The sequence below is a fragment of the Chrysemys picta genome, chromosome 2 (genome assembly GCF_011386835.1).
Source record: "Chrysemys picta bellii isolate R12L10 chromosome 2, ASM1138683v2, whole genome shotgun sequence".
Taxonomy (NCBI): domain Eukaryota; kingdom Metazoa; phylum Chordata; order Testudines; family Emydidae; genus Chrysemys; species Chrysemys picta.
In genome coordinates this window covers 43,091,171-43,112,093 of record NC_088792.1, presented here as the reverse complement: position 1 = coordinate 43,112,093, position 20,923 = coordinate 43,091,171, and the positions used below count along the sequence as shown (strand labels likewise).

The 20,923-nt window shown below is 42.8% G+C and overlaps 1 protein-coding gene across 1 annotated transcript in view; it reads right to left on the bottom strand.

Annotated features, from left to right (window-relative positions):
* ITGA8 (integrin subunit alpha 8) overlaps window positions 1–20,923 on the bottom strand; it is a 177,324-nt gene that overhangs the window by 109,715 nt on the left and 46,686 nt on the right. The window contains exon 13 of the mRNA XM_008169686.4: window positions 15,755–15,946. Coding sequence (XP_008167908.3) covers window positions 15,755–15,946 — 192 coding nt within the window. The remainder of the gene's footprint in view (window positions 1–15,754; window positions 15,947–20,923) is intronic.

Genomic DNA, 20,923 nt, shown 5'->3' with positions numbered 1-20,923 from the left:
CACAACACACAACAAAAACACTAACCCAGGAACCAAACCCTGCAACAAACCCAGGTGCCAACTCTGTCTGCATATCTATTCAAGGGACACCATTATAGGACCTAACCACATCAGCCACACCATCAGGGGCTCGTTCAGCTGCACATCTACCAATGTGATATATGCCATCCTGTGACAGCAATGCCCCTCGGCCATGTACATTAGCCAAACCGGACAGTCTCTACGCAAAAGAATAAATGGACACAAATCTGACATAAGCAATTACAACATTCAAAAACCAGTAGGAGAACACTTGAACCTCCCTAGTCACTCAATAACAGACTTAAAAGTGGCAATTCTTCAACCAAAAAATTTCAAAAACAGACTCCAACGTGAAACTGCAGAACTGGAATTAATTTGCAAACTGGACATCACCAAAATAGGCCTGAATAAAGACTGGGAGTGGATGAGTCATTACAAACCTAATTTTACCATACTAATTTCTATCTACTATTACTCATACCTTCTTGTCAGCTGTTTGAAATGGGCCACCCTCATTACCACTAGAAAAGTGATTTTTCCTCCCTTGGTATTCTACTGTTAATTGAATTGTCTCGTTAAACTGCCCCCCACCTGGTAAGGCAACTCCCATCTTTTCATGTACTATGTATAAATATACCTGCTACTGTATTTTCCACTCCATGCATCTGATGAAGTGGGTCCTAGCCCATGAAAGCTTATGCCCAAATAAATTTGTTAGTTTCTAAGGTGCCACAAGGACTCCTCATTGTTTTTACACTCTAGGAAGTTATTTTACTGTAATTTAAATTCGTTAAATTAATTTAGTTAAACCAGTGCACACATAGTGTGTAAATCTACAGATTCTCTGTTGAGTAACATATCCCTGCCAGACACACTCTTGGGCTGATTCTCCTTAAACTGGATTTACATTGCTGGAACTCCAGTGGCTTCACTGGAGAGCACACTTCAATGGATGGGGCATTCCAGTGAGAATGTGTGAGCGGTTTCTCCCCTTGGGGCACTTAGGAGCCCCCTTTGTGATAATGGCTCTCTCGACAACTCTCAATGGACTTGAAACCTGGGCAAGTAGAACCTGAAGAGAAGTTTACCTCCTTGTTTAAGATGTTGTGAGGTGAGGCATCACAAGACAACAGCCCATGTGGCAAAAACTCTCCTAAGATTTTCCACCCAGCTGGGTTCCCTGACTCTCACAATAATCCAAATGGATTTAATAAGATATTTCTCAAGAAGACATCATGCTATATCACAAACAGATAGAAAAAAGACAAGTGAAATAGGGGCTTCCTTAAACCTATCATCTATCCTTTCAGGCTTTAAAGCTGTGGTTTAAGTTAGAGCAGCTGATTTCAGAATCTGAGCTTCCATATAAGAAAGTTGCCTCAAGCCTTCATGGCTGCAAAGAAAAGCTTGAAGTGGTGACAGATGTCTGCCTGAATCTGCTGAGTCTGAGGACTGGTTTACATAGGGTGACCAGTCAGCAAGGGTGAGGAGAAAAATCGGGACATGGGGTGGGGGGGGGGTAATAGGCGCCTGTATAAGACAAAGCCCCAAATATCGGGACTGTCCCTATAAAATCAGGGCATCTTGGCACCCTAGGTCTACAGCAAAAACTTACATCGGCATGGCTGTCTTCTAGGGGTATGAAAAATCCACACACCTGAGAGACATAACTATGCTGACCTAACCCTGTTTTAGACAGTGCTAGGTCAAAGGAAGAATTATTTTGTCAACCTAGCTACCGCTTCTCAAAGAGGTGGATTACATATGCCAATGGAAGAACCCCTTCTCTCGGTGTAGTTAGTGTATACACTGAAGTGCTTCAATGGTACAGCTGCAGGACTGCAGCTGTAGCAGTTTAAGTGTAGGCATACTCTGAAACAATGCCTCTGAGAGGAGTGAATTGCTCCACTCATCACAATGGAGTGTTAACTCTAAGACCCACTGTTCTGGAGAGCCGCACCAACACCACCTGAACCTCAACATAGGAATCTATGTGTAGAGGGCCTAGGTACTTCAATCTCTTCATGTCTTTGCTAGGGTGAAGTTGAAAGGGGATCACACATGCCAAATCCTCTGCACAGGTGAGTAGGGGCTACCCTACCACCCCACACTCCCCCACAGCCCACTGGAAGACAGGGAATGGTAATCTACAGAAGGATGACGCCCAGTCTTGCCAAAAATGAGTGATGGTAGACCCCCCAGAAGACTGCTAGTGTGAGGGCTCCAGCATCTACCAACTCAACCAGGGCAAGAGGTGTAGCAAAGGAGTGGGGCCATGCCATGGGGACAAGCCAAAGAGGGCCCCCATTTGGGGCTGTATCTCTGGTTCTGGATTGTGCTGATTTGGGAGCTGCAATTCATTCATTGGGCAGCCCCTCACCCCCTACATCAAGCCGAGCTCAGCTCCAGGGGAAAATCTACCCCAACATGACCTGCCCCAAAGCACTTGAAAGAGCATGACTATTAATTGGGAACAGAGGAATTAGAGTGAATAAGCAAACATTAAAAGAGCTGATTGTGTTAATGGTGATGTATACAATCTAAATAAGGATAATAAGGTGATGTCACTGTACATTCACACAAAATAATTTATTGAAAGGTCCATCCAGAATTCAACTACAACTGTGGTCAGTTTATTATAATGCATTAGTTCCATTGTCCTCTGTTTCACTGTCATTTAGGGCCCAATCCAACTTCTACAGCACTAAATTGAAAGAGCCTTTTTGAGACTGACGGGAGTTAGGCCAAACCCTTCATTAGCTAAGTAATCGTTTTGAACATGCATAATGTCAGTCATTTATGAGCAGTAGTGTATAAGTTTATTGTGTGTTGTGTAAAGGAAAAGCAATTAATCATTTCTGTGAAACATACATGCAAGATGTCCAAATTATCTGAAGTTTGGCAACTTTCTTCTCCTAAAAATAGATGGAAGTTGTCTTCATTACTTGTTTTTTTATTGCTACATATGAAATGTCACTGATGCAAAGGTTATTTATTAGCTGAAAAACAAATGTTTGACAAGGCAATTGGAATTTCCACAGCAAAAAAGTAATCTTAACTAACTGTCAGGATCTCTTCCAAATGAAGCCTGAAGAAAAACATTTGCAAGCTGGAACATAAGACTGCACCTATTTCATTAGTTAGGGTTTGTTTTCTTTTTTCACAAAGGCAAGTCGCTATGGCCCTAATTTAAAAAGAACAATCATCTATGAATCACTAATAAGAAATACCTATTAGAGTGTTTTCACTTTAATTCCAAATTCCAAAACTGAAATCCACTGCAAACCCATCAGTAATGCCCATGGATGAGAATGGGAGTTATACATATGTATGAAGAGAAGAAATGATCAATGACAAATTATCTATCTGTTCCCATCCTGTAAGGTGCTGCATTCCTCTGACAAAGTACTGAATGGCCTCAGTTCCCCATGGACTGCTCCCATTTAAATAAACTGGAGCAGAAGCATGCCCGTTGGGAGCAAAGCACGCTCAATATTGGGCCCCACCTGAGAAACGTACATCTATTTACAAATGCAACATGGGGTCTCCCTCCCATAGATACAGAGCAGGTGGTTTATGAGGAGGGGAGTATTCTCCCAAGATATCTAACTGTAACCCCCACAAGGTTACATTAAAATCCTCCCCAGCTTTATCAATATTTGCTGAATACCCAGAATATTCAGATTAAGAAGGGAATTCAGCAAATTGTCAATTCAAAATTTACCATTTCCCCCTCCTTTTGGACCCAAAATGTTCCGGCTGCCATCTCCCTTGGCAGAAAATGGCCCTGCCAGGCTGAGTGATCCATAGGACTGAAATGCCCTAGAACCCCATTGTGCCATAACTCAGGAAACAAGCTCCAAGTGACCCTAAAGGAATTTCAAGGGGCGTTTCCACTGAGAACTGTTGTGATAATTGGGCCTAAAAATTTACCCTGATTGTAAGCTCAGCTGTAGAAAGTGAGGGTAAATTCATGAATTGTCACAATGACCTGTTGTATAAAATAGTTTAGGATGTAAGGAGGAGACAGAAAGACTGAACTAATTTAAACAGAAAAGGTTTTACTGATATCACTCAAGGACTATGTTAAGTTTATGACTGGTAAACAAGAGAAGCAGAAGATAGAAGTTAGGTGTGTCGGAAGTTAGGCCTATTGCTGGACAAAATAATAAGAGGATGGCCTATTCCCCCCAACACACCCTTTCTAGGTTCTTAGAAAGAAAAGACTTTTGGGAAAAATTAGCAGAAGCAGCAGCTGTCTGCAGTGAGCTTTATCATCATATCTGCAACCCCCATCATCTCTTGGGATTCCAGACCACCTTTGTCCTAATCCTGAGACATGTCCTGACCAGACTGGGCCAGAGAGAGGGACCCAAATGGCACTGACACCTCCAATGGCTTAAGATAAATCACAGCCACCACCTGGAATGTGGGACTTTATCACCCCCGTCCTCTGCCATGTGTGTCCTTTTCTTTTCCCAGCTTTTTAATTTTCTTTCCTGTCTCTCTCCTTTTGCCTTCTGTTTAATAAGAGACTGGCTTAGCTGGCCATATTTTGCAACCCTGTTGTGAGCCTTTGACCAGAAAGAGGCAACTAAAAGCAATGCCCTAACCAGCCCAATGCCGGTACAAGTTTGCCAGGTCTCAGAGTGGCTGGTAAGACCATGTGTTTCGCCAGCAGTGAGGTCACAAGTGAAAGTCAACACCAGAGACAGAAGCTCCATTTTCTACCTTTCTTTCCCTTTTTGTGTGTGTTTTGTCTTCTAAGTAACAGGATCAGACTTTAACAACAGCTACAATGACAGTTCCAGGCCATCTCAACTAACTTCTGCTCTTGTCCCCAAAAGGATAGCTATTACCATCTTTGATGCCATCTAAAAGGTTGTCAAACAACCTTTCATAAACTCTCTCCAGCTAAAGGGAAAGGGAACAAGGGATATTGTTAAAATGAAAGCCCTATTTAATACTTTACATTTCAAATGCTTTAATTGTTTTTCCTTCTTTTCTGTATCTTCAATAAAAAGTTAAAAGGACTTTTAATGATGTGTTTGCCATGGTACTAAGCACTCTGAGGTCTCTGTATAGCAAAATCCCAAACCTTGTTTAAAACTGTTTAATGTTTAAAACTGTGACTGGGTTATGACCCAGTGACCTTTGACTCTTGGGGTCTATATATTGCATCTAAATTAATACAACAGAACTCTTCAGTTTAGATGAATGAAACTCAAACTGGAGGGATTCACAGAACTTAGTCCTGAGACAAGCTCTCCGTACATGAAATTAGGTAAAGGTGCAGATGAATAATTCAAAGGGTACTGCAGAAATTAAACTACCCTAGTTATTTCCATGACTGATTTTCATTTTGCTCCAAATAAAGGGCTTAATTCTGCAAGACCTTACATGGTAAAGAGAAGGAAAAGTCCATCTGCTGAGCTACAGGACATGATGATCGACAGATACACAAGTAGCAACCACACGTGGCAGAGAAAGGCACATTAGGCTCGGGAAGGTGAGCTGACACCTCCACCAGCATCCCTTTCCCCATCGATGTGCCAGATCTGATAGGATGTATACTGAGGGATGGAAATTTGGCATGGCTTGTGCAGTGGTGCTGGCTATGTCTACCCTGGAGCTGGAAGGTATAATTTCCAACTGAGCTAGCATGCTAAAAATAGACATGGAGCTGCAACGGGAGAGGCAAGCTATCCCAAGGGCTCACCTAGGATCTCAGATGGGATTGTACTGGGACAGCTAACCTGTCCCACTTCTGGTGCCATTATGGCTACACTTCTAGTTTTAGTGGTATCACAGGGTTGCTGGCCCCTTAAAGGAGAGTGTGGGCCCCCTTACAAGTGACAAGCTAATTTAAGGGGAATGAGCCTATCTAAGCAGGTAGTTAATTGAATAATGAGCACCTGAGCCTGATAAAAGGCCATCAGGGCTCAGGTCCAGGGAGGTGCTCACAGAGAAGGAAGCTCTCCAAGACTACAGGCCTCAAGGAGGAAGGCTGTGCAACCCTGAGCCAAAGGGAAAGACTACAAACCAGAACTGAGAATCACACCCCCAAAGGAGAAGGGCTGTGCAATTCTGTGAGCCTGAGAGACTTTATTTCAAGTTTATTTTAATTTAATAAAGTAGAACCCAGCAGGGGAATGTTGTCTTACACCCTTTGGACTGGAGGAGTCCTTAAGGCGCCCAGAAAGAGGGGGAAATGAGGCAAGGAGTGTCTGCAGCTCCACACTGGATCAGCAGGGGGTACTACAGGGCAGGCATACCCTCTGACAATCAGAGCTAGGTATGTCTCCTGGAGCTGGAAATTACACCTCCAGCTCCAGTATAGAAATATCAGCGGAGTGAGCCTTCATCCATGCTATGGAAATAAGCATAACAGTAAAGTTCTGGAAAAAGCAGACAACCAGGGCTGCTCATCTCCATCTCCAGCCTCACTGAGTGATGTTTAGATTGGATCAAGCTAAGCAGGCAGCCACCCCTCTAGTAATATCTCCTTCCACCCAGTGCAAGATCCAGCCCAAAGCAACTTTGAAAAGGGACTTTTCCACACACCACCAAGCAGCAAGTGATATGCTTAGAGAATCCCCTTTTCCTTGAGTCTTTCCAGAAAACCTAAGTTATGGCCTGGAGTCTCATCTTTTGCCTTGGAGCCTGGATTAGTAGCCAAAAATTAGCAATACAATCTGCAGTTCTGAAAAATTGTACAGAAATGGCCTACATTCTGCTCATGAGACACCCAGGAGTGAGCTAATCAAAGGTTAAGCCATCTCTCATCATGGTACTACATATCAGGATACAGAGAATAAGAATGTTTACTTTTAGGCTCTACCAGTTCCTAACCCTTTATGAGTACACCTCTACCTCACTATAATGCTGTCCTCGGGAGCCAAAAAATCTTACTGTGTTATAGGTGAAACCGCGTTATATCGAACTTGCTTTGATCCGCTGGAGTGCACAGTCCCCTCTCCCTCCCCCCCCCGCCGGAGCGCTGCTTTACCGCGTTATATCCGAATTCGTGTTATCTCGGGTCGCGTTATATCGGGGTAGAGGTGTATTTTATCAACAGTTTAAGAAATAAATCTGTGTATTCTATTAGTAAAAGAAGCTTCCTTTTAATGACACAATATGCATAGCAACTGGGAAGTCTTTGGGATCCCGTGAGAGTAAAGGTTTGATATAAATGAAAAATGTTATTAAAATGGAGAAAAAATTGTATATCTGAAGTATATAGTATATAAAATTGTATATCATTATACCTCCTTGTGGATATTTGTCTTTATTGTTTCACTCAATTGATCCCATCCCTTTAAGAAACCCCATGGAGCCTGAGGTTTGTAAGGTAGATTTATTTCCCTCTTTTAGGGTTCCTTGACCTAAATTTCTATCAGCCAGTTCTCTTTAGTCTCAAAAGTCCAAAGTAAAAGGTCCCTTAAAAGGCTTACTACTACAGCAATGACCAAAAGAAAGGTCAGAGGATGATCTGTTCCAGGCAACACCCATGAAAAACTCAGCCTATAGCCAGAAATAACCTTTGTCTGCAAAAATAGCACTTTCTTCTGACCCAGTCACTTACAAGGTCCTGAATGGTTCTTTCAGGGGGAACTTCCTTTCTCCCCTCAGCTCTTCTGACAGCAACCCCCTTAATAATATCAGCAACTGCATCTGGCTAGTCTACTTCCACTCTCCCCTGAGGTCTGAATTAACCCCCTTCTCTGACTTCCTGAGGCACTGTTTCTGTTCATTCCACCCTATAACTATCCACTTCTTGAGTATTTTTAATGTTTATCTCTTCAATGAGTCCTGTTATTGGCTGGGATAAATATATTTCCCCTGAGCACCACTGAACGAATGATATTGTGATGTTCCTTAAATCTCCCAGAGCATTTTGGAAAACAGTGTATCTGTAAATATAAATGTATACCACCATTTGATTTGCTGTAAAATGAGATGTTCAGGAAATTGTTGCATTTTCAAGTGATTAAATCAATCAACAATATGATACAAGCCAAATATCTGCTATAGGCACTTTAGTTTGCTCCATTTGGTTGCAGAATCCCTTTCCCCCGTTCTCACTCACACACTGTACAGCTATCATCAAAGTTGATGCAGAGTTTCATTTTTTGTCTTCTGTAACTCTCCTGACTTAACTTCAGAATATAATCATCACTAGACTACAATGCTGTGATGTTATTGGCACACTGCCTGTTATGTTCAACAAATGGTATATCACGAAAAATCCCAGCTTTTAAGAAAGAAACTTGAGGCTTTTCTTCCTGCTGTTCAAGTTAATGCATTTAGCAGATGGCACTGTTAAAGACTCAATCTTTAATAAGATTAGACTGGATTATTGAATTTTAGAGAGAATTTTGCCTGATTATCACAGCCTTGTGATAACATTTCGTTAAATGTTTCTAGAGACATCGTTTATACTATATATAAATCAATCTTTAACATAATAACTGCACCCAGAATAAGGAAAGCTGACCCAACCAGAGCTTAGCTAGAAGGAATAATCAGGCCCAATAGAACTATACCAGTATAAAACTGGGGTAAATTTGAGTAGAAAAGACCCCTGACTTCAAAAGGACAACCTAGATGAATGAGGACTACTTATACACATGTTCAAATAGTGTAATTTATCCAAGCAATAAACACACACAGATGCTCTGCATCAATCTACTTTGTTAAAAAATTGTTTAAATAGTTGTGGATGACAAATAAATTTGAAGACGCCACAATCTGCTTGAGGAAATGCCACTGGCAGAAAACAGGCTGAATAAGTTATTCATGATAAACTATTTGCTCAGCTATAATAGCCAGCAAGTGACTCAACATATGCCATGGTGTGAAGACAGAAACCATACAGTTTGAAAATGCATGAGTTCTACAAGGTTACGTCTACACTACACGCCACTTTCAGTGGCATGTAGTGTATGTACCTGCATGGTCCCTCTAGCGGGGGTATAAATAGCAGTGTAGGCAGAGAGGCACAGCTTAGGAGATCAGAGTTCAGACATATCCGAAAGGTTCGGGTATTTATGTAAGTACATACCCTACCTGCTCTCTACTCACTGAAGCTGTGCCTCCCGGTCAACACAACAATTTTTAGCAGTGTAGTGTCCCATTGCCTCCCTGCTGCTGGACCCTTTCCCCACTGCAGGGAAAAACTCTCTCAGCAGGGGAAGGCTCCAGCAGCCGGGAGGTTGCGGGGAAAGGTTTCGCCAGCTCCCTTCTGCCGGAGACCTTCCCCACCGCAGGGAAAGGCTCCGGCACAAGAGGGGCAGTGAGGAAACGTGCTACCAGCTGCTGCAGGCATCTCCCACTGCAAGGAAAGACTCCAGCAGCAGGGAGGCAGGGAGGTAAAGCTGTCAGCCCTCTGCTGCCCGAGCCCTTCCCTGCTTCAGGGAAAGAGTCTGGCAGTGGGGACTGGAGGGCTGGTAGGGGGTGGGCAGAGAGTGAGGAAAGATTCTGGTAGCTCCCAGTTGCTGGAGCCTTTCCCTTCTGCAGGGGAAAAACTTCTGGCAGGGAGGAGGCAGCTGGGAAAGGCTGAGCCATTTCCAGCTGCCTCCCCCTGCCAGAATCTTTCTCACCCAGTGAAAGGCTCTGGCAGCAGGGAGCTGCTGACGCTTTCCCCCACTATCTCCTCCCACCAGAACCGTTCACTGCCACCTGTAGCTATGCTACAGCGTGGACACAGCCTGCTTTTCACTGCAACATATAGCTACATGTACACTACACACCACCAAAAGCAGTCTGTAGTGCAGAGCTAGCCTTGTAGATGAACCAGCTGGCTGTACAACACCACTACCTAGATAATCACTGATCCTGAGCACTCAACAGGGATCAACTTTGAACAGTTGACCAGAAGCAAAAGAAAACAAATTTATTTTCCATTAAACACATTTATGGATTTCTCTTGCATCTGTCAAAACTGAATTACTCTGTTTAAGAAAAAGAAATGAAATAAACCAGAGTTCAGAAAGCAGATCTAAGGTGGGATTCCCACCCCTGCTCCATTGCTCCAGCTCCTTTACAGCACATAAAAGGGTTGGAGTGGAGTAAAGGGTAACAGGATGGCTTGCCCCATTAAGGACTAAAAACCTAGTTAGGAAACAGGCACACCTGAGCAGAGATCAGGTGATTCCCCTATAAGAGAAGTAGGAAGCTACAGGAAGGGAGGATCCTTAGGGAGAGCAACCAGAGGAAACTGTGTCAGAGACTGCAGAAGAGCTCCAGTGAGCAGGAGACCCTTGACTATAGGTTAAGAGTTTGAGCCTAGAAGGCTGAGGGCCAGGAAGAGCAGACTCCATGGGTTAAGAATGAAAATACTGCAGCCAGGTGGGCCTAGGAGTGGTCTACCAAAGCAGCAAAGACCCCAGGCAGGAAGGTCTGGGAATAGGAAGAGAAACTTTTGTTTGTGTGGACTTTAATTTGGGACTTGGAGTTTTATTTAGAGTTTATATTATGCCAATATTTTAGGCCCTAGAAGAAGGAGCGTTATTGGACAAAAAGTCTGGGTGGAATTTATTTGAGGAGCCCCAAAAGGGAAACTAGGGAGAGGAGTCACTTGCAGGGCTGCTTTGAGGCCACGAGGGGGAGCCTGGGAGGAGGCCACTCACATTCACAGGCCCCTGAAGGCCCATCCCTAGTCAAGGGATGATTCCCTTGATGCAGGTACTGTGGAAAACATATGTAGAGCTGCCTCCCAAGAATCGTCTCTGTGTAGGGGGTGTACCACGTGTGGGGTGGGGACCAGGAAGAATATGTTGGGGCAGGGTCATTGCACAGAACACAGCAGAGATTGTTGGCAGTGCTGGACTCCCAGGACTACTTAAATTACCCTAGGGGGTCGCTCCAGCCCCAGGACTGACCGCGTGCAAATATGGCTTAAAGCTATGTAGCTCCCCCTCCCCTATCAGTGAGTTGTGTGCTGCACCTCTCAGGAGCACAGCACAAAAATCTCACCCACAATTCCTTTAGTTATATTTGCACATAACCTTTTCTTTTTTTTTTTTTTTGTTTTTTGTTTTTGTTAAATAGACTTTTTCACATCTTCTAGTCTTGTCCACCACACATCCCCTACCCTCTTTCCTGAGCTAGACTTGGTTAAGTCCAATATAACTGTATTGAATGGAAGTCAATGGAGCTACTACTCCTGATATATACCAGTGTAAATGAGGTTAGAATCTGTCTCTATAACTTCACCTACCAGAAAACAAGTAGTTGAAAAGAATGGTCAAGAGAGACGACTAGACAAGCAGCAGCCTATCTAATTTCTCCCCATTCTGCTTTTTTTATCTGGAAACATGGAGGTCAGGCCTCTAGTGCCAAGTCTATTCTTTCTCTTTTTTGCTTTCCAGCTTGGCCATCCAGAAGATATAAGAACACAAGATGTAAAGATGATAAATAAGTTTGAGAGACAGAGACAATATGAAGTTATTAGTTATCAGCAGTGGTTACTGGCAGCTATGGAATGAATTACTCATAAAGGACACCTTCCTTCCACTTGCTTATCAGGATCTGGACCCCAGTTCCATCAAGACACAGCATGAAGACTTGGAGAATGGAAGAAGAAAAGAATAGTTGGTCTACTGGAGGGCACTGAAAGGTCTTCACCAGTCTGTTTTCTTCCAATACTGGATCCTGCCTCGTACATCAAATCTCTCAGTCAAACAAGGCCCAAGACTCTTTGATTTCTCATCTGGCAGAATGGGAGAGTCTCTCCCTGAATAATCATATGGAGAAGCAGAAATAGCTCGCATCATGATCCGTCTCTTTTGACAGTTAAACAATCTCCCTCTTTCACAACATTTCAGCTGAAGGTCCTGGCATAGGTGTGAATAGAGTCTGATGTGCTCAGGCATGAAAGAAAGGGGAATTCAGTTCTACAAATGATAAACTGCCAAAGTCATGGGAGCATGCAATAGAATTCATGCTTATTTGCTTCCTCTGAAGTGTTCTGGTTTCATTTCTGAATCCAGCCACAGAGGAGAGGCGGTGTTACTTAGTAGATACACCACAAGACTGGGATTCAGGAGACCTGGATTCTATTCCTGGCTCTGTCACTGGCCTGCTGGGTGACCTTGGGCAAGTCACTTTCCCCTCTGCCTCAGTTTCCCCATCTATAAAATGCAGCTAATGAAACTGACCTCCTTTGTACTACACCTCTACCCTGATATAACGCTGTCCTTGGGAGCCAAAAAATCTTACCGCATGATAGGTGAAACCGTGTTATATTGAACTTGCTTTGATCCGCCGGAGCGCGCGGCTCCGCCCCCCCTACCCCCCAAGCGCTACTTTACCGCGTTATATCCGAATTCGTGTATATCGGGTCACGTTATATCAGGGTAGAGGTGTACTAAGAACAAATAGAATCTGTCTGAAGGATGTGGATCTATTTCAATCTACTTGAAGCATTCTTTCCCTCTATTTTGCTTTCTCTTGTCAGCCTTACAAACTAAGATTTAGGTTCTGCCTAATTCTTGTGTGGATGTGCAGCAAAGAGCCCTCCCCAATTCTGCACTGACCATGCAAGTGCTGGCTAAAATTGCTGTCCTCGCATCAGTGGAGCACAGGGACTGCTTCCTAGTTATTCTGTTGGGGCTGGGAGCAATGGGCAGTAGGTGGCTCTGCCCTGTGTCACTTGGGTGGGATGCTGCACCTGTAAAGAGATGTAACAGTTTGAACACTCCCCTCTGCACCAGAGAGCTCTATGAGGTGTTCTGCCATGGGATATCAACAGTGCTTCCCTTGAAGTACAGTTCCTCACCAAGGCTGTGCCTAGAAGGCACAATCTAGCCTTGCATGACCAAGTGTCCCTTTTGATAAAGGAATAATTCTAGGCTCATGTCATCTGAAGTTATTCTAAGATAAAAAGCCAAACTGCTGTGAAATGATAGTAGTTATGAGATTATTCCATATTTCTCTGCACACGCAGCATTATTTTGATAGCATCACTTCCTTGGACATGGGGTCCAAGGGCCATGTTTAATAATAAAAACCTTGTTGATAGGTTAGACACGTTCCGGTATTTTAACAAAGTTGAAAATGGTGCTCTGTTAGCTTTAACAGTGACAGCGCCTATATCAGGCTGGCTGAAGACAGATGGCCATTATGTTGAGCAGATTGCTAACGAGCAGGGAAAGCCATCCTATCTGTTGTGCTGACAGTGTTGGAGGAAAATAGACAAATTGGATTAGTTGCTGTTCAGTAGTCTTCTGTTTTGTTAGGAAAAGTGCATCTTTAATATCTACACATTGTATTTATACCAATAAAGGTGTTTTTAAGAGTACTTCTAATCTTTGCTCTCTGCAAATAAGATTCAACCCTTTTGATATTAAATAGGGAACTTTCAAGCATTACGGTTGAGATTTTCAAAGCAGTGCAGGAGATTTATCCACAATTATTCACCACTAATTGGCAGAAGCCTTTCTGGAACATGTGCTTTAGCCAAACACAAATTATGCTCTAGTCAAAGAAGTTATTAGGCTCAATACAGAGGTAAATAGGTGAAATTTGGAAGCATCATTCTATGTGTCTAGTTCCAGGATAGAAAGATCTGAAAGCCTCATGCCTCCCTATTGAGTGCTTTAATTATAAAATACAAGGTTACCTCTGACATTCTGTACACATGAATAAAGATCTATTCTACCAGGGCTGTACCTGCCTCATGAGCTAAGAAGGCTGAGCTATTGGCCAGTGACAATTATATAGGCACACGCATGGTTGTTCCACATATTAGTCTCTATAAATTAGATTGACTAGTCTCTTGCAGCTTATGGCAACAAATACTTCCCCTGTCCAACTTGACATTTTCAAGGTAATGTTGTAATATTATTTAACAGTTTAGGTCTTTCTGGATTTAGGAGTGGATGAACTGCTTCTTTGATTGACAGTTCTTTTTGCCCTATAATTTTCTGGGAGGTGGATTTTGCAACATTGTCAGTCTAGGTAACTGTAGGATTGAAGGAGAGGTTGCCTATGGTAAACACAGTTACTAGTAAGTCTTTTTCTCAAACAACTCACCCTTGTAACAAAACAAAAACCAAATTGTCACATGCTAAACACATTCTACAATAGAATTCTTCAGGTAGGAGCACAAAACCCAAAAGTGAAAGTCAGGGAAAAGCTAAAGAAATATCTCAAATGAACTGAAGATCCAAGTGTGGTACCCAAACTTCCCCCATTCAGCTTTAAAAATGCCCTGTGAAGGATATTTATTTTTAATTGGGTCTATACCCTCCTTCCTTATATTATTTAAAGGAGAAGATTTGAAAGTGTCCCCCCCACACTTAGAAATGCCAGGAATGTAAAATCTTGTTTTCCCTGGTTTTACTGGGGGGCATCTTAGCTGTTTCAGAGCATGTTCATGGTGCTGAAATTTTAATAATGCCCCAAAAGCCCATTAGTTATTGAAACTGAATGAGAGTTAAGAATCCCAAAACACAAAAATTCAAAACAAAAATTGACACAGGACTACAAAGCCCTTCCCCTCAATTGCTCAGCTTTCTCTCCCTTGAGTCTTTTAACGTTATCATTATCCAGCTTTTCAAGCAGCGTTTTCTAGAGCACACAAGACCTGAATTTCCAGCATAAAAAAATCCCCCTTTTAAAAACAAACAAAAATCCCATAGCTTTCAGGCCTTCTTTACCTAGAACAAATAAGCCAAAAAGGTCTCACAAACCCTCTTTTTTTTTCTTTGCAAGTCACCTTTAATTATCAAAATCGTGCAGCTAATAACACAAACTTTCAGGTCACTAACTTTGCTAGTTGTAATAATATAAGTTAAGGAAGACAAGCTAAGAAAAATAACTTTATAAAGAGTCAGTGAAACCTAAAGCATTAGCAAGTATTAGTGCGGTAGCTCAACAGTATACAACACCAAGGCTATACATTCCACGACACTGGGTATATTGCAAACGTTCAGAGATTTCTCAATCTTGACTCAGAGAAATAGTATGGTCTTGTATGTACTGATCCTAGAGGAAGGAGTGAATGGCATCAGATTAAAAGGATATTGTACATTTAGGCAGCATATGGTCCTGGAATGCTGCTCCAAGCTGGAAGGACTCCACTGAAAAAAAGCATGCAGTAGTGGCGTAATCTTGATAAATACCATTGGATGTCTGAAAACTATTCATTGTTAATAAAAATTCAAAACAAAATTAAAAAGGAAGAATCTGTATAACAAAGTGCGAATAAGGTCATGGAAAGACCTAAATCAAATCTGTGACTCAAAGAATGGAATCTTTTTGTATTCTCTCTGCTTTTTGTAATGAGGTCAAAAGCAATTAGGAACCTATATATGTAGTTCAGCAGCTATAAACAACTAGCAGCAAACACAACCAAGTCAGTCTCTTCCCTTATAACATGACATGGTTTTAATTAAGGAAGAATGTCAGCATGGAGCAGACCTATAAGCTCAGTAGGAATGAGTGCATTCAAATGTTGAGTGGGGAATAAGGGTTAAGCTTTTTGCTGTAAACTTCACATGTTTTATGTTAATGTAACTGTTTAAGCCCTTGCATTTCTGATGATGTCTCTTGACAGGAAAAGGAGTATTTGTTTTGTCTGACTTTATGTTCTCAGGAAAGCATTGCTAGAACTACACAAAAAACTGTCTATTCTTTATTGTGACCTCTGCCTTCCACAAGGAACAGTTTAGATGCATTTTCCAGAGAATGAAGGTATGAAATTCCCTCTCTTATGGAAAAATCTTACCTGGGTAATCATTCTTGTCTATGTCTGAGTCTCCTCTTAGAGTAAAGCCAAATCCCGCAGGCATGGACTGTGAGGCCCAGGCTCCATTAAGAACCTGCGAAGGGTTAGCATTTAACCCATTCCTGTGTCCATTGTAAATGAGCACTTTGCCTCTTCTGTCTTCTCCTGCGAATGGTGCACCGATTGCAATGTCTGCAATAGAGTAAAAAGAGTTGACAACGTTAAAACAAAGACAGAATTAACTCCAACAGGGAAAGTAGACCAGAGGGGCCTGTGTTGTGTGTTAACAAGAGCTGGGGCTTAATCAGTTTTTCTTTATTGCATAGATTCTATTTCAAGACAAATACATAAAAATGTTTAATAGTGCTTTAGTGTTTCAAACTTTCATGCCTATAGCTGTAATGAATTTATTTTCATATGAAAGGGCCTTCACATTGCAATAGATAGGCAACACACGTCTATTATTAATTGCACATTTTCCTTTGTCATGTTTTTACAGTAATCAACAAGATTTAACAAACTCAGACTGAAATAATGGCTAATGTTACATTCGTCTGTTTAAACTAAACATACACTGTGTGATGTTCCCTGTTTTCTCCATCACCTAATTAATTAGCAGCAGCTCTTTAAGAAGCTCTGCTTTGTGGTTTGTCCTTTTTCCAGCTTAAAAAAAAAATTCATTGACGACAAAAAAATACATTGTTGAACAGCCAACTTTACAGGATGCAGAAGGGAAAACAGGAATGAAGTGGAGTAACGGCATAAGATCAGTTTGGTTTGTATGTAAAACACCTTACCATGAAATGGGAAACATCCCCTTTGTTTTCATGACAAATAAAAATAAATATATAAAAATATATATAAATAGTTTAAAAAAAGCTTTTGAGGAGTATTTTGGAGAAGAGATAAATACAGAATAATAGACAGCCCCACAGGGAATGCAAAGCTGTAATTCACTCAAGGCACTCTCTGGATGTCATAAACCAGGAGAATAAGCTGGAGCAGTTCATGAAAGTAGCAGATCCCTGAAAGAGAATTTATTGTATTAACTGGTGTAGGGCCAGATGCTATTTAGAATTTATACTGGTTATGGATAACAAACCCTCCCTTGCTACTTTTCAGGTACAAAAAACAAAGAAACAGCCATGATGACTAAGTAGACTGTGTGAGTTTATCTGCTAAAAGACAATGACCAAGATTTTCAAAATGACAAGAGATTTTGGGTGCTTAGCTTAAGTTTCTTTGAGAGGGCTGAGCACCTGTCCACTGACAATCAGGCCCTTTAAAGTGTCTCGAGCTAGAACCCCAAATCACTAACCACTTTAAAAGCCTTGGTCAGTGGATGGAGAAAATAATGTCCGATGGACAGGATGAAAGACTTGAGGACAGATTTTTAAAGGTATTTAGGCACCTAAAAATGCAGCTAGGCACTTAGTGGAATTTGCAAATGCCCTAAGGTGCCCAGTTTCCACAAATTAATGGGAGTTAGGCAACTAGGCACTTTTGACAAGAGAGCCTCACAACTGCTTCAGCTGGGACTGTGAGCAAGATACTCTATCTCTTTGAACCTCAATCAGCTCATGTACACAACTGGGGAAGAAGCAGAACACCTCCTTTTAAACTGATGCTGTATTGAATCAAATACATTTATAAAAACATCATATTACATTTTAATCCATATTATTATGAGCTGAGTTAAAACCTCTTTAAGCCTGATGTGTGAATGAGTTCTCCATTTAAGCCAGTTGTAAGTGACAGTTAAGGAGAAATATCCAAAACAAAGCCTAATAGTGTCTATCCAGAAACTAGCACGAGGTGGGCCGAGGGCTTGACTGGATGGATGTGTGGGGTGAGGGAATTGACAGAAAAGAAGGGTTTGCCTACACTTAAAACATTAAAGCAGCAAAGCTGTGCCACTGCAGCTTCGTGGCTGTGGCGCTTCAGTGCAGACCAGGGATCGGCAATCTTTGGCACGTGGCCCGCCAGGTCTGGCGGGCTGGGCCGGTTTGTTTACCTGCTGCATCCACAACTTCGGCCGATTGCAGCTCCCACTGGCCGCGGTTTGCCACTTCAGTCCCATGGCGGCGGCGGGAAGTGGCAGCCAGCACATCCCTCGACCCGCGCCGCTTCCCACCGCCCCCATTGGCCTGGAGCGGCGAACCACTGCCAGTGGGAGCCACAATCGGCCGAACCTGTGGACGCGGCAGGTAAACAAACTGGCCTGGCCTCCCAGGGTGCTTACCCTGGCGGGCCACGTGCCAAAGGTTGCCGATCCCTGGTGTAGACACTACCTAGGCCGACGAGAGGGGTTCTTCCATCCGTGTGGGTAATCCACCTCTCCAAGAGGCAGTTGCTAGATCGATGGAAGAATTCTTCTGTCGACCTGGCACTGTCTATATGGGGACTTAGGTCAGCTTAACAGCGCCACTCAGGGATGTGGATTTTTCATGGCCCTTACTGACAAAGTGAAATCGTCCTAATTACCTGGGAGACCAGGCCTAAAAACAGACTGAGTCAGAGAGACAGCCTGAAGGAGCAGCTGAAAGCATGTGGCTGACCCTGGAAGAAACCTGGGGAGAGGTTTTTGGGTCAGGGGTGCTGGCGGAAAAGACTGCTCTTCAAGCTGTGAGCAAAAGAAGCTATTTCTTGTTATTTGATTCCCTCTGTATTCAGATACACAGGACTTTGTACATTCTTTGTAAATAAACAAAACTGCTTCAAAGAAATACCTATCACCATTTTCTGCTCCCAGCTGGAACACCCACAGGCATCCAAACTTTGACTAGCCGTTCGGGTCAAAAAGGGGCAATTCTGCTCTGAACAGTGGGATCTAGTTTCCAAGGAGAGAGATTGTGAGCTGGTATTCCTATTGAATCAAGTCGGAACAAAGAATGGAAGTGCTTGCAGAAATCAAAAGTGGCCAGTAGGATTTAAAACAAGAACTAAAACAAAAGCTGGAGGTTTTGCAGGAAGAGCTCAGAGATGATTGCAGACTGAGATGAGATCTCTATTGGAGCAGCAGCAACTACCAAGTGCCTGGACAGAATGGGGAAACCCATACAGGCTTGAAAGGTAAAGGAGATTGATCAGGTGATCAGCAACCTGACTGCCATTTGTGATGTGTTTTGGGATAACCCAGACCAATAAGGTTCTGTCACCACCTGCCCTGTAACCAGAGGTGCTCATATGCTATGCAGCTTTGGTTCAGACCCAACACAGTAGCATGCCCACAAGCACAAGGTCTCACCCTGGCTTCCACCAGCCGAGTTACTCCTTGCAAGGTGACCCCAACAGCCCTTCCAGTCTCAAGTCTCCCCAAGTCCATCCACCCGAGTTCTTAACTACCAGATTCTCGGCCTTTTTCTCTCTGGCTTGTCATCCCCGAAGGTGTGAAATGAGCCCCCCAGGCACTAGCTTCCTTTGAGGGACACACTCCACATAGATTGCACAACAGAGATAGGTTTGGGGTAAAAATAAACAAAAAGTTTATTTAATAGAAAAATCGCAGCTTGAAATATGAAATTGTAAGGGGAAACAAACACATACAAGTTACACAGAAAATAAACAAAGATGCAACTTTCAAATTAGATCACAGTCCCTTTTCTAATACAAGTCACCTATTGCCTTAGAACGATTTCTCATCATGCCCCCTGTCAGGGGATTCAGCGTTTCACAGACAGCTCCTGCTAAGTGACTGTCCCTCAGTTTCAGTTACTGAGAACCTTTCACTTCAAACCACTTCCATTTTTTCAGGGTTTTTTTCCTTCTGTCACTACAAAGATTCAAAGTGGGGATATCCTGTTGTCTTAATGTCTTCCCATTAACTTTCATGGCCCATTGTTGCCTTTTCCTGGGTTTACAATGGATTATTACTTGTTCCTCGTTTTGTGCCCCTCGCTCCTGCAAGGTGTATTTGACATTGTAGTACAGGTTATGAGCAGAGTTCTCTCTCTCTATCTTTATAACCACAGTCTGCAAACATATCTCATAATGACTATCAAGTTACAAGCTTTCATTAAAGACTTTACTGAACATATTTCTGTACACAGTAACATTGGATACAATCAGTTGATTCAATTGATTATTCTTTGGGGTTCAGATCCCCCTGTTTTCTCCTTGGGTTGTCTGGACCCTGATTGTCACACCATTAGCCATGGGTTTTTCCACAATATAGCAGAGAGCAAGCAAGCTTTAGCTAATCTGGAATTTGCCAACCAAGATGAACTGCAGCAAGGATTTATTGAACTAAAAATTCAGCTCCAGAAGGAAATCGAAGGGTCACTGACCACAGTGGAAGGCTGTTGAGACATTGAGCCAGCCAAAGGACTTGGGTAAGACCAGATATTTACAGCAGTTTTCTATCCTGTTCATAACTAGAGAGAGGTCGGGACCAGTGATGCAAAACCCCACTATCTTTGTGGGCAAAACTCCCTGGGAGGCTTATTTGTGTCAATTCAATATTCTAGCTCAGATGAATGGCTAGGAAGAGGGACAGAAAGGAGGTTTATTAGCAGCCAGCTTGGGTGGCCCAGCTCTGATGGTGCTGCAGAACTTATCCCCAAAAGAGACTGAGGTATCCAAACCTGATTCAAGACCTTGAGATGTGGTTTGGAGCTAGACACCAATGTGAGCTGACCAGGGCACAGCTAATGGGGGGAGGGATAGCTCAGTGGTTTGAGCATTAGCCTGCTAAACCCAATGTTGTGAGTTCCATCCTTGAGGGGGCCACTTAGGGATCTGGGGCAAAATCAGTACTTGGTCCTGCTAGTGAAGGCAGGGGGCTGGACTCAATGACCTTTCAAGGTCCCTTCCAGTTCTAGGAGATAGGATATCTCCATTAATTTAATTAAAAAAAATAATTTTAATTTAAGGGCTAGAAGGAGCAGGAAAGTAGAAACACCACCTGAACTGGCAGGGGACCTGTAGAGACACATGTTCCAGGTATATCCAGATACAACCGAGACCTTCCAGAATAGATAGTCTATAAATTGGTCCATTGCCAAACAGCTGGACATACACTTGCAGATCAAGATCAGTGAAAGGAGGCCAAAGATGCTCTGAGAGGCTGTGGGATTTGCTACAGAACTTAAATCTTTTCTTGCAGCAGTTCAGGAAGCAACTGCGATTCAGGATGATGGAAGCTGATCACCATAATCCCTGTAAATACAG